The 16,668-nt window shown below is 41.5% G+C and overlaps 1 protein-coding gene across 3 annotated transcripts in view; it reads left to right on the top strand.

Moving 5' to 3' along the window:
• The window catches only part of LOC147748145 (complement C3-like), a 1,551,795-nt gene that overhangs the window by 852,301 nt on the left and 682,826 nt on the right, over positions 1 to 16,668 (top strand). For all 3 annotated transcript variants that reach the window (XM_086959014.1, XM_086959019.1, XM_086959009.1), the window contains exon 19: positions 8,315 to 8,400. In XM_086959014.1, coding sequence (XP_086815140.1) covers positions 8,315 to 8,400 — 86 coding nt within the window. The remainder of the gene's footprint in view (positions 1 to 8,314; positions 8,401 to 16,668) is intronic.

The raw sequence follows: 16,668 nt of genomic DNA, 5'->3' as shown, positions 1-16,668 counted from the left end.
ATCTTTTGTCATCATCACTATGCCCATCATTATTTACACAGAACTAGTACTCCGCATACAGTTTTCAATTACATACAATGGGAAAATTGCCCGACACCTCCAAAGGATAGCTTAAAAACATATTTGAACAAGTTTGCATATTTTTCTGGTCACAATTCTTTAGACTTTTATTATAAGCTTACCCCTTCCCCAGAGAAGAAAAATATGCTGACCAATACAAAATTGATCTATTCAGATTCAGTTGGCCATACAAGGCTATGAGTATTGAAACAAAAACATTGATTTTAAATTTCGGGAAAATGACACTGGCATTTACAAGGCATTGATACTTTATTTACAGCTTTTCTAATCCCTAGATAAATTACTTTTCTGAAACAATGGTGCAGAAAACTAGCTGCCTAGTTTTAGCTACAATTAAGGAACTGACCACACTTAATTTTCCCTCTTTGCAAATTTCACAAAACACCTGAATAGTACGGTGCATAATGTTACTTATAATTCCTCAATTTCTGGTTCAGACAATGTGTTTGGTGACACTAATGCTTGTAACACTCATTTTTTAGACTCCTACATGGATTTTAAAGCTAGCAGACCAGACCCACGGTACATGCAGACACAACATTCAGTGCTAGTTACCACCTATAGTGTGGGAAACCAATGCCAGCAATGGTTACAGCATTCCACTTTAAATCCAGTTAAAGAACATTTTTCTCTCCATTCTGAAGACATGGGGGCATATTATCAAGCACAGCGTTAACACTGCCGCCAAAACGGCAATAATGGCCTTGATAATGCGCCGTAGAGAATTCCCATAGAGGCCCATGTTCACACCAGAACATGGTCTTCTATGGGAATTCACAAGGGCGTATTATCAAGCCCATTATCACCGCTTTAGCAGCAGTTTTCTGCCGCTTAGGCGGCGATAATGTTAACGCCGTTTCTTGTTACTATGCCCGATGGTTTCTTATTGGGTCCTAAGTTACCATGTTCTGGACATTTTATTTATGCCACTTAAAATAAATTGTGGAAAACTTCTCAGCAGGAAGATGCTGAATGCTTAAAACAATTTGACAGGATTCATTTGGAAAAAGCATTGGCTGTTGTGGACAATGTCATGACTACATTTTCACCTCAAATGTATTCTTCGGATAACATTGTATCATCTATATTCAATATAATACTAAATGACATGTCTCTACTCCAGCATGGGCAAAGTAGGCTTCAGGGGAGAGTTTTGTTCACAAAACCTGGATTTTACCCTTCGCTTACAGTTGCTTGAGTGGGCAAACTAAAATATTCATTAGAGGAAATTAATTTGAAACTTCTTTTGGCCATTCATTAGTTTGTTAAGAGATGACCCTTCATGGGGCGAGCAATGCATCCATTGACAATTTGGGGTGTTATCTGAAGGTCATCCCTGTGTCCTTGATTTGGCCAGTATTCAAGTTACTTTTTAATGGAAGTTATTTGATCCTGAAAGTCCAAGGCTGTTGTGTGATGATACCGGACCATATATGGTGACGGTTTCTAGGGTTGTTATTTGCTGTAACAACATGCTATGTACCCCAACTCACAAGGAGAGGGAAGTTACCATACAGCTTTCTATTCAAATGTCTAACATTAACTTTGATAACTTAAGCAAACTGAAAGCCTCATTGTGTCAAAAGGATGTTGTATTAACATCTGCCCAAGAAACATTTGATCTTCAAGTTACAAGGTCTTCCTCTCTGGTATAATCGCTACTGCACACAAACTTGTCTCAGCATTTTGGTGAATTGTACATTGAATATTTAAAGCTTCAAATACTGCGTTTGATGTACACTATTTTTAAACTATTGTGTCTGGCTTTATTAGCTCCATCCAGACAATATTCACAGTTATTCCGACCTTTTTACACTTTCATTTCCAGTGTATTTGGAGGCATACCGATCGTGGAATGTTCATTGCAGTTTTGGTCCTATTTCTGTTGCTTTGCAATGGATGTTCCACCTCGAAGCCAAATGGTGATGGACTTAATCACACATCCTGTTGTGTTGTGAACACATGATGCAGTACTTGGGGTGTACTTACTCCAGGAATTGAACGACAGCTGGTACTTGCACTTTCGACCTGCATGGTTATGATTCATGCAGCCTTTGTTCGGCTCTCTGTTGTGCCCTTTTGAGTATACACTGGATCTATGTCTTTCTATGCAATTGGTTTGATTTATGGCTATGGAACTGCAAGTGCGTCCATTGAGGGCTCATCTTTAGTGCTGTCATATGAGGCTACTATTGCTGCATGAGGCCTACTATGAGCTATTACCTCCAGCAAGTATGTGTACCTCAGCTCATCAATTCCTGGATTATGGCTGTGCTTCTGCTGGTACACCATCGGCTTTCACACCATCTGCATCTGCTGATTGACCTGGATATTACCATGTTTTTGTTTATCCTTTGAACTTTGCTTCTCAGGCCTCTGTGGGTACATTGTCTGTGGATGCAGGTTCCATCCTAGATCCCTCTGACTCTTTGAACTTGGGAAATGTCAAGGGGGCATCCTAGAATTCTTAATTTGGCTCTTTGTTTTTAAACCAAATTGACGTTTAATATTAATTTGCATATTTTTAATTTACTTTTTTCAATGCCTTTTATTTGCTTTTTTTATTAAATATTTTATTGCCATTTTATAAACATTTTAGGCTTGCTTTCATGCTTGTAGGTATTGTGATACATGACAGCACCCATACCGTCGCAATTTTAGTTTCACATTTTAGCTTGACATTGTTTTCTAATTGTGACTTTCAACATACTTTGAACTTATACGATAATGTACTGGGAAAGTTTTATGCACACATTTAATATCTTAGCAAGCATTAGTATCATGTTATTCATACACTCTTTCCAAGGTTAAAGCACATAGAACAGGATACCCTTGTACATGGTTGTCAGGCTGGAGACAGCTTTAAGCCTCTAGACTAACCATTGCATCAACGCTGCACCTTTGACACAGTGCAATTGGAATAGTGCTTTTATTATATAAATGGCCTCTGAGCTACATGTGGGAGAGGAGAACTTCTGCTGGGATCGTCCTGGAATGCAGCACACTGGGACTGAAATGCAGTCCTACTGACTAAGACCTCTGTCCTGCAAAGGAGGATAGCTTGTTCTGCACTCAGACTATCCCAAGGGATCTGGGAGAGGGTACTCACACTATGCTCTCGAAATTGTAGTTAGAATTAGGTAGGAGTGTAATCATAGTGATGTCATGATGGTTGAACTGTTTATCTTTTTCACCATTCTTGTAATGCTGGTTACAATGCTTTGTTTCTTTTGCCTAATAATTGCAGCACACTCTTTCTATGCAATAATGTGATTGCTTGAATAAATGTTTTAAAATCTGAATTCCCATATTCTGAAGTCTATGTTGTCCAGATACAGAGTCCTACTAAATTCATAAGCACTGTATAACACTTTATAGAAACAATATTGTGTTTATTCCTTCTTGATCTGCATATCACATAACAATCAACCAGCAGCAACATATTCTGAGAAACTGGCGTATCAGGATGATCATAGCAAGATAGTACCTTGATAACGCTGACTATTTAGGCAGGTGAGAGTCCACAGTAGTTTTGCTATGTCTACTTTTACCCTAACTTAAGGTAAATTATGTTCACACATATTTTTTTATAATAATCGTTTTTTGTGCCTAACATTTTTAATTCGCCAACATTTAAAGTAGTTTTTACATGATTGCCTTTTGGATGGTCCTTTGAAATGTTCACCATCTTTCTATAATGTGCTGGTCTTTATCTAGACACACATGCTCATCCTCACCTAAAAGGTAATGAGCAGACAAGTCTTTGTCTTCGCCTGACTTTGCCCGGCATCTTTGAAAACATGCTTCTGTTTATTAGGATTGAGTGCCCCCACAACCACTATTAGTTCCAAGAAGATTGGCACCATTGACTTTAGTTCCCTCATCGGTAAGTACTGATATTGATTGCCCTATTAAGATGCTGATGTAGCAGTGGCATTAAGAAACTTGAGGGGGCCCACCTGAAAGTACATGGAAGGGTCTGCCTTCCCTGACCCACCACCAAGTACTTTTGCTGAGGGATTAAGGGGCTCATGTTATGCCAGTGTCATGTAGTGAGAATTATTTAAATGTTTAAATCAGTTTCACTTGCCATTTTAAAAACTATATTCTGTTCACTATCTGACCCATAACATGAGTGAATATTATGTCTGTCTGTCACTGGCTGAGTTTCTTCTTTGGAGATATATTATCCACTTGACAACATTTGTATATAATTATTTTTTAACTACTGCTCCAGATTATAAGGTACACCTAGCAACTGAACATGAAAACATATGGAAAGAAATGGAATTTACATACGAAACAAATTCCTGTTTTCCTAGTTCTGGAATGTGGAATCCTCACACATACCTAACTGGCAAACATGTGCCTGACAATTTAACATCACAGAAGCTAATGGATACCAGGCTCTACCACGCACATGCCCCACTTCATGTCAAACAATTAGTCTCCTAGACTCCAGGTCCAGAATGACAAATTGGAGGCATTGTCCCTGTTTGCAAGTTGGCACGCATTCTTAGCGAGGCATACCTGACACAGACCGGTACCGGTCCTTAGATTATATTAAAAAACATAAGTACTCTTCAGCGCAGATGTGAACTTAACCGTTTGTGCCTAGGCTGAGGAGAGCACATTAGTGAAAGACAGGGCCACAGTTTGAAAGCGTGGTTCCATCTTTCACTAGAGGCAATTCACGTGCAGTGTTCAGTCAGTATGCCTCCCGATGACTCCTTTGTCATTGCACTCGTGTCTGCAATATGACTCTGGCGCAGTGTCAAATAGTTCCCTCATTTGCATGAGGTGGTGCCATGACCTCATGTAAATTATAGAATGCCCCTTTGTGATCACACCGGTGCAAAATATGCACCAGCGCTAAGGTAATTAACAAAGGGTCTGCACAAGCATCTGCACCCCCCTCAATTATGCTCAAGAATGGAATGGAGGAGATTTTTTTCCCAATTACTCCGCCCAGGGGGCAGAAAGGCACAGGCTTTTGAGAATGGTTTATTTGTTTCTTTGTTTATTTTTATTTTTTAAAAGAGGAAATTATGGAGCACTGCCTTTGTGTCGAGCATTCCTCCACCTCACAAAGGGCCAAACAATCTTTCTGTTACCATTAGGCAGACTTAGATCTTATACCCCCCTATAGGGCAAAAAGCCTTTAGACACCAGTGACTATATTTAAAAAAGATGTAGTTGGACAGGTTTGCTCTGGCATCCAGCCTGACCCCCCTCCCCTAGAACCCACAACAGTATTTCTATTCCACCTGGCAGGGTCAGAGTAGCAGATTTAACCACTTCTGCCTTCTTAGGGTTAGCCTTACAGTTTTAGATCCCAGTGGTGGGGGGAGCTATGCAGAAAGCCCACTAGCTACTAGGAAATTGATGTTGTTTTTAAAAATTCGGGGTGTCTGTGGACCAACCCATCCTGGTAGCAGGTTGCACCTGTGCCTCAAAAGCCCCAACAGTCTTTTTGTCCCCCTGGGTCTAGAGCATCTCCATTCTCATGGCAAATAAAAGCAAGTGATTTTGAAATATAAACAGACTGAAAGGTAGTTAAACCCTTCCCCCAATTAAACCTCCCTACGAGTGTCAGAAAGACTGGCTGATGACAGTGCTGTGTAAAGGTGAACAACCCCTAAACCGCATTCAGTTTCATACTTTTTCCATGATAATCTGGTGGCCTTTCGAACTCGTGGAATAGGCGGATTGGTGGTAAACAACTCAATATGCCCAAACATGAGGAATTATAAATGCAACAGTCTAACAGGGGAATAAAGTAAAAAAAGAAAAGGACTTAAATGCTGAGCCATATAGATATTGGTTCCTACCCCCCTGGAACCAACTAGTATTTCTACCCCAAACCGGAGGGTTTACCTCTCTCTGCCATTACACATGTCAAAACAGCACCCAAAGAAATCCCAATTTTCGTTCACTTACCAAAGTAAATGGTGCATCAGTTGGGCTCTACGTCAACTGGTTGCAAGGGAGCCCTACCAACTGAGGCATTTCTGAAACCTAGAGACCCAGGGAAATCTATAGTGGTGTGTCTTCATAGATCCAGTACATTTTAAGTATTGCTTAAAAAAAGGCTATTTTTCCCATATTTATGTGACAGAAAACCCAAGCACTTTCAGCCAATGCCAAAGTTCTACCACACTATGTTTTCCAATTGAAATGCTGTCTACCTTTTATGGGTGGACCTAATGCACGTTATTCGAACTGATCATATCTATAATAATGTGAAGACCGTGTTGCCTTCACCTAGTTCACATTTTTGACCTGTTTCTGTCACAGGCAACAGGCCCCACAACAGAAGATATTTATCCTTGATATCGGATGAAGTGTGGGAAAGTTGGGTGGCGGGAATTGTGTGGATCCCCACGTACTCTGAAACTTTGTCTCACAGAGAAGTGAGGATAAAAAGGTGATTTAAGCCAGAATTTGATATTTGCAGGGTATTCATTGAAATAAAACATAGTGGCATCCACACAGGTTTCACTGCCATGTATTCTTCTCAGTGTCTAGTGTTCACAAATTCCTATGTCTGGTTGGTTTCCCTAGGGAGGTGGCTGAACCAAGGCCCAAATACCACAGCCACCCACATCATCAGAATGGGTCAATTTTTAAGGCAAAATCTTGATGTTTCTTAGTTGCTTTTTGGTACTCTCCCTTTCGCAGGCAATATGCTGACCACAAAAGTGGGGTACTGTTTTTATCAGTAGAAGTGTGGAAACACAGAATAGTAGAACACTCGTTGTTGAATTCCTTTCCTCTTCAATTCAAATGTAAGCCAGTGTGCAAGAAAGAAAAACAAATTCTAAAGGCTCTGTGTATTACATGATAATATGGGTTACACCCCAATTTCAGTGTGGCACAAATAATCAAAATTTCAAAACTCTGTATCTTGATGAGGGCAGGGGATGTCCCAGGAAATGGGAAAAAGTTTGGGAACAATGGGTAGACTACATGGGGATTAGGGTGAGTATTGATCAGCTAGGCGTGATGGGCTCCGGAATTGGGTGATTCTGACTATTACTATCTGAGTGGGTCTTGATTAATAAAATGTATACTCGAATGATACTGTGCGCAACCAATTGTAAGCATATGACCATGTATGTTAAAGATGACTACTGTTTAATAAAAAGAAGGTTAAAAACAAACTCAGTATCTTGAGAATATAAAATACAGAGGTTTATTGCAAACCCATTTTTCATTCATTAGATTTTACCCCATGAATAAATGCCTGGTTGGTATACAATGAAACATTATTATACGGTGTAGCTCAGTAGCTGCCAATGAATACTGCATGTTTTTGGACATCCAAAAACACTGTACATCTCTAAGACCAACCGAGGTAGACCGACACAACAGTATATTACTTTTATAAATTGACCATCATGAAACATAATTACATATGAGAACATTGTCACCTATTTCTATTTATTTGCATTATTTTGTGAAAACCATAACGGATCTACACAATTGATCCATTTTGCAAATGTTTTCATGTTGTCTACTTTTCGGAAATGTACAGATTTCTGGATGCACCTGTAGTTTCCCACAACAAGCTGAAATTAGGTAGAAACCCTAAAAAATAGGAAAATTTAAAAAATGATTTTTACAACTCTACATGTTCATGAAAACTGGGAATAGGGTGATCATAGCATAGAAAATCTTTTGTTGATGTCATTTTAGTAAAAAATACAACATACACTTTCTTGCATAGCAGTTTTCCCATCTTTGAAAAACATATTTCCCATCCGCCCACCAGATTTAGAGATGTCTGCGGGCACTTTGGTTATCTCTTGCATTTATCGGAACCGCTGTCATAGCGGCTCCTGTAAATGTTTAAAGTTAAAGACAGAGCCGACAATTAAACTTTCAATGTTTTTTTTCAAAAACAAAACCCCAAAGCAGGATTTTATTTTTTAAACTAAAAAACTTAGTGACCCCCTCACCGTGGCAATTTTCACCCTTGGTGTGGGGGTCATTTGACAGTTTTCACTCGGGCGCTAAGTGCTCCAATATAAAGAACTGGTTTCCATTGGAACAGTTGTTGAGGTTTTAATTGTGATATATAATGTTCTAACCACAAGTGGACAGGAGGTATGATATATCATTTGTTAGCATTCCTGGACAGTGTTCTCTTAAGAGGAGCCAAAATTCCTATAATTATTTGATACAAGTAAAACTATATTTTCTATCACTCCCTTTCATTATTTTCTTTTAGTGTGGTCTCAGTACCTTTAAAAGGAAGTGTTCGCGATTCCATTACGACATGGGAAATAGTGGCAGTCAGTATCAGAAAGGATAAAGGTAAGAGAAACTAAACCTATGTAATTTTACTGCACTACATATGCCCTTTGTATGCCATGCACTGTATATGACAAGGGAAGTTTGAGTGTAGATTTTGATGAACATTTAATTGATTGTCACCCAAGAAATATTTGGTTAAGGTGTTGCTTGGGATTTACTCTTGTATCCTTCTCAACCCTTCTCCAGAGGTGAAAGAATAATACTAACCTGTATAGTCAGGCTAACCCTCTCCACCATGGGTCCTGGTAGTAGTATAAAAGTTGGTGACCATCAACATTCTAAGCAGCAGTGATTAGAGGTTAGGATTATTATGCTTTATTCTCTGTTATGGTAAAGATATAGCCCTGGAACATAGTACTTAGACGTACTAATTATCACCTAATTGCCCTTATCAATGTTGAGGCAAGGAGTTTTTTCCTCTTGTTTATTAGAGGAGTTAGAAGATTGGGCATCTGAAACACATCTTATTCCATTGATTCAGCCTGGATTTTGTAAGGGCATGTCGACATCCACCAATTTGCTTGCCCTCATTCTGTTGGCCAAAACCGCCTACTAGAGAAGCCAAAACTCTATATTTCTTTTATTGACCTAAAGGTGACCTTTGACACATTTCTGCGGGCTTTGCATTGGCAAACGTTAGCTGCATAGGGTATAACACTGAAAGTAATAGATTTTATTATACGTCCCTATACGAATTCTTGGGTCCAGATTAAGGGGCCCATTATAATCGCGGTTTTCGCGCATACTACGGGCCGGCGGAAGCCACCGCCGGCACGGAGGATGCGGGAAAACAGCTGCGGAGCCTCCAAAGTCCCACCGCCAAATTAGGATGGCTGGTGGGTCTTGAATTCCGTCCGCAGCTTTTCCTCCGTGGTCGCCTTCCGACCACGGCGGAAAAGCACTAACATGGCTGGCGGTGTCTATCAGACACCGCCAGCCATATTAGGATGGAGGGATTCACATGCTTTTCCGCGGCAGCTTTCCCGCCGTGGAAAAGCATACGGACATTCACTTCGGGGGCCCGTTGCGGGCCCCCTGGGTGAAGGGGGATTGGGGTGGTGCACATGGGGGGTACCTATGGTACCCCCCTGCCTTTGCGTGCACGAAGCGGCAGGCACAGCGCGGTGCCTGCCGCTTTGTGCATGCAAATGCACTGCTTTCATTTTTTACATTGCGGCGGGTGCTGCTTCAAGCAGCACCCGCCGCAATGTAAAAAATACAGGATGTGACCGCCAGGGTGGCGGTCACATCCTAATTGCCATGGAGGGACCACCGCTGCCCATGCGGACGGTCCCTCTTACTCAGGGTTGGCGGACGGACGCAAGTCCGTCCGCCATCATAATAGGGCCCTAAGTTGGGGGATGGCACATCACTTACTCGGAGAATCGAAACACTGAGCGGGTTATAACAGGAGTGCATACTTGCCCCGTTTATGTAATCTTTTTATGGCGATCTCAATCAACATCTAGAGAAAACAAACCCCCACTTTACTAAGTTAACAAATACTCCTTTATAATATCTCCAATATGTTGATGATACTATTCAATTTAGCTGAACACCGATCGGATTGCAGCCCTTGATCAACTCCTTTGATGAATGCACATTGATGAATTATCTTGAGATTAACATTAACAAAACTCAAATTATGTCAATTGAAGCTTCTTCAGTCCGACCACAGCCCTGGTACTTGAGAGAGAAAACAATCAAGGTAGATAAAAGCTATACGTTCCTTGGCATTTTGTCTTTTAGAAGCCATTTTAATTTTCTTAGAGCCAAAGCTGCCACCAATATTTTCTCCTACAAGTCCCTTTGTGATAAATTGGCATGCCTATACCAGTCTCACCTCATGAAAATGTCAGCCAAATTAATTCAGATTTAACTTATGGCTCATTTATATTTCGAGGCAAACATTTGAAAATACTAGACCTATTGCAAATCAAGGCAGCAAATTATTTTTTCAAGATTGCGGTTTGAAGCTCGATTAGAGTTCGGCCTTCAAAGGCAAGTATTTGCGTGTCAGGCAGCCTTTTTACAATATTTGCCTTTTTTGCTTTTATCAGAATCTGGCTCTCTTGCAAACATGCTGGCAGGAAATCATTAATTCTGCAAACACCGGTTCATGCCAGGCTTATATGATAAATTCCCTTCAAGCATTTGGATTTCAGGAACAACAGCCAACTTAGATGACAATAAGCACTTCCTGAATCAATCAACAAACCACCTCTCACTCCAGATGAATGAGGGTGTACCTGCTACTAAAAAGCAGGCTTGATCTACCATTAATACATATGAAAATTTGGGCATTCGGAATTATCTGACCATGCATTTCTTTACGCTTATGCGAGATACATTCCTTAGGATACGACTTGCTGCCTGATTATGAATTTGGTGGTGCAGTGCTGGGACCGCCCCGCCACCACACAGCCAAACCTGTGGTCAGGCCACCAGCCAGATTACAAGGAATTCTTGTGTCTGGCGAGCTGTTTTTTATGATCCCATGGCGGTGCCCTGAAAATGGACCAAAAACAGTTCCTGCACGACATGGACTTTTAAGTCCATGCCGTGCAGGAACTGGAGTTCATGCATACAGGGGGGGGCACATGTTTTGCCCCCGTGCATGCATCCACCAGGGGCCATGTGGGGCCCCCTTTATTTCCTCTCCGACACGGTTTTCATGCTGGTGGACCCGCCAAGCATATTGCGACTTCCTGACCACCGCAACACCACTAGGGAATGGCAGTTCCCTGGCAGCTGCGGCAGGGCAATGGCGGTCCAACCGACCTAATTGTAATAGGGCGGTAGTGAGACTGCCACCACCGCGCCCCTATGAGTCTGGCGGTTGATAGACCGCCAGACTCTTACTTAAACCCTTGGTGTTTATCCAACCAAGGACAGGACTCTGAAATGGTTGCACAATTTGGCCGAATAATAGCTGTAAGCTCTGGGGTTATCCACAGGCGACATTATTGCAAATAGTATGCACTTGCCCAGGCTTATTGTGTGCTCCTCAAAATGTGCTCAATCCTTTTTTTTAGAAGCCGGAGTAAGAACATATCGACAGGCACTTAATTCATGTTTATCAGAGAATTCGATTCCCGTAGCAAACTAACGTATAAACTGTTTTTATCAACAAGTAATGATTGTTTTAATCTAGCAGAGGTAGAAATCAAGGCCTTATTAAACGCCCCGGCCACACGATTTACTATTGGCTGTGATTCTGTTGTTAGGAGGTGTTGAAATTATTTGTTCGTGCATGCACAATGCACTTTTGGGATGTGCTATAACATACAGGATTATAAAGTCGAATTTATGGTAGTAGTTTAGTTGGCTATAAGATCATCGTTTATAGAAATGTTACACTTATGACTAAACTAATTTAATACTAGGCTCTTTAAGTCACATTCCAAACAAGTATCGAATAGGACTACATTGAATAATATGTATTTCAGCCTATTTGCACCTGTTACTTACAGGCTATGCACATATTTTCTGATAAGGAAAGTAAGTTTGCAATTTGGTGATGTGGCCCTTTGCTTTCAGGGGTATTTTAACTAATGAGCATGTTATTATTATTATCATGTATTAAATGTTTGTAATGGCTTTAATTAATCAAACAATATGTCCCTACCTACATAGTACTTACCCCCCCCCCCCACCATTACGAATAGTAAGAAGGAGGTTACAATATTTATTGCACCTAATTATGGGGCCTATTAGGATGGCGGACGGACCAGCATCTGTCCGCCACCCCCGAGGTGGAGGGACCGTCCGCAGGGGCAGCGGCGGTCCCTCCGTTGCAATTAGGATGTGACCGCCACCCTGGCGGTCACATCCCGTATCTTTAACCTTGCGGCGGGTGCTGCTTGAAGCAGCACCCACCGCAAGGTTAAAAATGCATGATTTGCATTTACATGCACAAGGCGGCAGGCACCACGCGGTGCCTGCCACTTTGTGCATGTAAATGCAGGGGAGTACCATAGGTACCCCCCCATGTGCACCCCCACCTTCCCCCTTCACCCGGGGGGCCCGCAAGGGGGCCCAGAAGCAAAGTTCCACATGCTTTTCCACAGCGGAAAAGCCGCAGCGGAAAAGAATGTCTCACCACAGATCCTAATTTGGCTGACGGTGTCTTGCAGACACCGCCACCAAATAGCGCTCATCAACCCGCGGATCAGCGGCGGACGGACCTGCCATCCGCCGCTGTTACCAACGCCATCCCACCGCCATCCTAATCTGGCGGTGGGTGTTTTCTGTCACCGTGGCGGTGACTCCGCATCCTCCAGGCCGGCGATGGCTTCCACCGGCCCGGAGGATGCGGATTCATAATCATAATCGACCCCACAGTTCGACCCTATAGGGGTCTGAAATTAATGGGTGTGATAAATAGCACATATTATGAGTTTTAAGTGGAATAACAGCCTGGCGTTGGTACCTACCACACCAAAATCTGCCTGTTCTAGCCATGGCCAGGCATTTACCCCTTGTTTATTTCCAGGAGTTTGATCTTCAGAAATTAAACATGGAATGCAAGGCTTTATCCAACCTATTAATTGTCAAGTGGGATAACAGTCACATAACTTGTATGTAAATCCAATCCCTACACAAACAGGTTTTCACAGAGGTCAGAAACAGTGGACCATTCATAATGAAGTCTTAGTGCCCTGATGAAATAATGTTCTTACGCCTATGGTATGAATTAAGCATACATAATCACCAGACCCCCCATTATCATGCTGCTTCAATTTGAAATATGAAAAGTTAATTTCATATTGACTTGCAATACTGTACACCAACCAAGTGTTCAGTTTACAGTGTACCCCTTAGAACTTTGCAAGACAACCTCTTCACAGTTGCCTTATTCTATTAAAATTAAACTTTAAAGGAGAGACGTAGCTAGGCTGAAATATGTGTTGTTACATACATTATGGCTACCTGTTTTGCATCGTCACTTGATTGTAAAGTTCTTATATTTCTTCCACTCCTTTACCTCATGATCTGGATACAGACAATAAATACATTTCTTGTGGGTATCCTCCTTAAAAAGCTTCCGATTCCCACAAGAATCACAAGCCCTGAAGAGGGATTTAGAAGATGACATCTTTTAGAAGGTAAAACCAACCAATGTTATGAAGAACTGAGCAAAGCTCAGGGAGACTCCCTTCACACGACGTGCGGTAGAAAATCTGAGAGCCTGAGCCTCTGGGGAGAACATTCTGGTGGGTGCTGTCGCCTCATTGGCTGCAGTTTGGTCTATACAAAATGACTAGGATAGTCATGAGTGTGGAAGTTTTTTGCACTGTAGCTTAGGGCTACTTTACTTCCTGGTTTGTTATTACCATGGTTTTGGTTTTTCTATAGGCATATTATTGCTTTTTTATGTACTGTGGGACTCCCACTCCGACGACGGGGAATGATTCGGGCATGTGAATCTATGAAAGACACCAATACTGGAGAACCACAGATTACAGGTGAGTAACTATTGTTATTTCCCTTTTGATGTCTCCCTGCAATCATTGTTTGCCTCAGTCTTTCAGTTCTGCAACTGAGGTATGCAGCCATTGAACAGAAATAAAGCAATGCAGAGCATTTTAAACGTGCCTAAAAGTTATATGACTGGTCCGCTTCCCGATTTTGGCCTCCACCATTGCAGACAGTATCCCTTCCTATTTTGTTTTCCTCCAGTGTCTACAGATTGGATATTTCATAGTTTGAGCATCGTCAGACTGTGGATTCTCTTTACTCAGTGTTACATCTAAGAGACAAAAGTTTGTAGTGCTGCATGCTAGTGTCTGCCCGCCCCTACTCCACTTCAATATCTACCTAGAGGTTTTTTTAGGCTGGGTCTTTAAAATCTATCTGAAGTCTTATCCGGATACACACGTTTACACCAGGTTTCCACAAGCTGTTCAACTCCATATAGATAAGTTTCTCTCCTTGAAAGACGGTGACATAACTTCCTTCAATTGAACCAAACAAAATGGAGGCGCGCCTGTTTAGGATAAAGTGTAGGTTGATAGCTGGGAAGATAAGGATGGTATTTGCATCACGCAAACTTGGTGCAAGTTTGAAACATGGATGGGGTCCTTATCTTGAACTGAGGCTTGAATTCATCAATTCAGCAACCTATCAATGACAGTGGAGTAGACTCTGTCCCACAGTAATGACAAAGAGTAGATTTGCAAACCTTGATTGTTTCTGTTGTAAGCAGAGGTCGACACAGTTAAGTCTCGTTTATGGATTTATTTCATGTCCAAGTCGGAGAACTGCCCGTGGCACACACCATCCTGTAACTGCCACCCACCAAATCCCCACAACTCATGGAATCCCAATCCCCATACTATTACATCATGCATTCCATGAAAACAAATAAAGAATGCACTTAAAGGACACGACATGTCTCTTTCCTTTCCAAAATAACAGTATGGGATCATGAAAAACACAAATGTACATCATGCATGAAATAACAAAACTAGAAGACCTATTTAACAAGAAACAATATAAGGAGACATGGAAAAGAAAGAAAACTTAACCAAAACGAATAAAAACTACAGCAAAAAATACAATAGCTCTGAAAAGATGAGTAGCTTACTTATTAACTTGAAAGGCAAGGTTACTCTCTAAAATGCAAAGGTAGATTCCTCACTTTAACCCCACGCCTCAACTTAGTTTCTTGGTTCATGGGTGTTAAACACCGATTCCGATCAGTATCAATATTTAATTTCCTGTTCACCACTTGCCTGTTCACACCACTCTCAGAGTCCTCCACTTTCATCACATTCTTTCCATTCCACCACTGACCACCTTGAACTTTCACACTATCACCTTTAACATCTACAACTTTAACAGGAACACTAAATTTGCTCCAACTCTTAGCTACAGGTACAGGTTTTCGGACACAAACCATATCTCTCACCTTGATATCTAGTACTCTGACTGTTTCTTACATCAAAATATTTTTTTCTGCTTATCTTGTACTTTAGTCACTCTATCCCTAACTTTGACATCCAAATGTTTGCTTCTTTGACCTTCACCCACTTGTTCATCCACGCTGGGCAAAAGCAAGTAGTAGCCCTTCTTCCAACCAGTAATACAAAAGGCAACACCCCAGTTGTCGCATGAGGAGTGGTGCGATAGAACCACAACATACTCCTTACAGCATTGGCACAACACACTTGTTGGTGATAACCCACTGAATGCACTCCCCCAACCCTCTGTTCATCCGCTCAACCATCCCATTCATTTGGGGATGATACAGTGAACTCTTAAGATGCTTCACACCACTGGCTTCCAAAAACATCTCCACGTTCTTGGCAACAAATTGGACACCATTGTTCGATACAAGCATGGCTGGAAAGCCTTCCTTCAAAAAGACTTATTTAAGGAATTCAACTACGACCTTAGATGTCACCTCACTGACAAACTTCACCTCAGGCCACTTGCTATAATTGTACATCAAGACTAAAAAAAAAAAAAAAAAAAAGACTAGGGCACATTCCGATGTATTGGCCAATGCAAGAAAACGTCCTACGATATCAATTCCAACTTTTTCCCAGGGCCCCCCAGGCAATTCAATGGGACATAAGGAGGGGTTCATACCTTCATAGAATTGTCACAACTTAAGCAAATCACACACTCCTTAACCATTAGATCAAACTCACTATCCCCGGCAGGCCACCAAAAACATGAATGTAAATGTTATTTCATCATGATAGCACCTAAATTACCTTCATGTGCCCCTACGATTATGGTACTCCTCAATGAAATGGGTGGAACCAATTTGCCCATCATCACAAGTAAACCCTCCTCCACGGATAATTCTTCTGAAACTTTAACAAAAGCTTTAAGATTAAAACCCAGATTCCCTTCTTTGGTCCAACCAAGCTCAACATAAATCATGACCTAACACAAGGTACCCTCGCGTTTTAATGCCCTTCACCATTGTAACTCAGAGTAGGCCTACAATGGAGGTAGAACTACAGATGCTACAAAACAATCCTCTTCATCATCATCAGCACAAGTACTAGAATTTTTCTCTTCGTGCACAGGTGGGCAAGATAAAAAGTCTACATAACCATTCTTTCCTCCTGGAATGTACTCCACAGCAAAATCAAACTGTAGCAATTTTGTAGAAAGCCTAGCAATGCGGGATGTGAACCCCTTAAAGTTCCTCCCACTCAGCATATACACTAGAGGCTTATGATCAGTTCGAATCGCAAAACGTTTGCTCCACACATAGTTTCTGAGCTTCATGGCTGCCTACCAGCATGC

The sequence above is a fragment of the Lissotriton vulgaris genome, chromosome 1_1 (assembly GCF_964263255.1).
Source record: "Lissotriton vulgaris chromosome 1_1, aLisVul1.2, whole genome shotgun sequence".
NCBI classification, from domain to species: domain Eukaryota; kingdom Metazoa; phylum Chordata; class Amphibia; order Caudata; family Salamandridae; genus Lissotriton; species Lissotriton vulgaris.
This window is presented reverse-complemented; position numbering and strand designations above follow the sequence as displayed.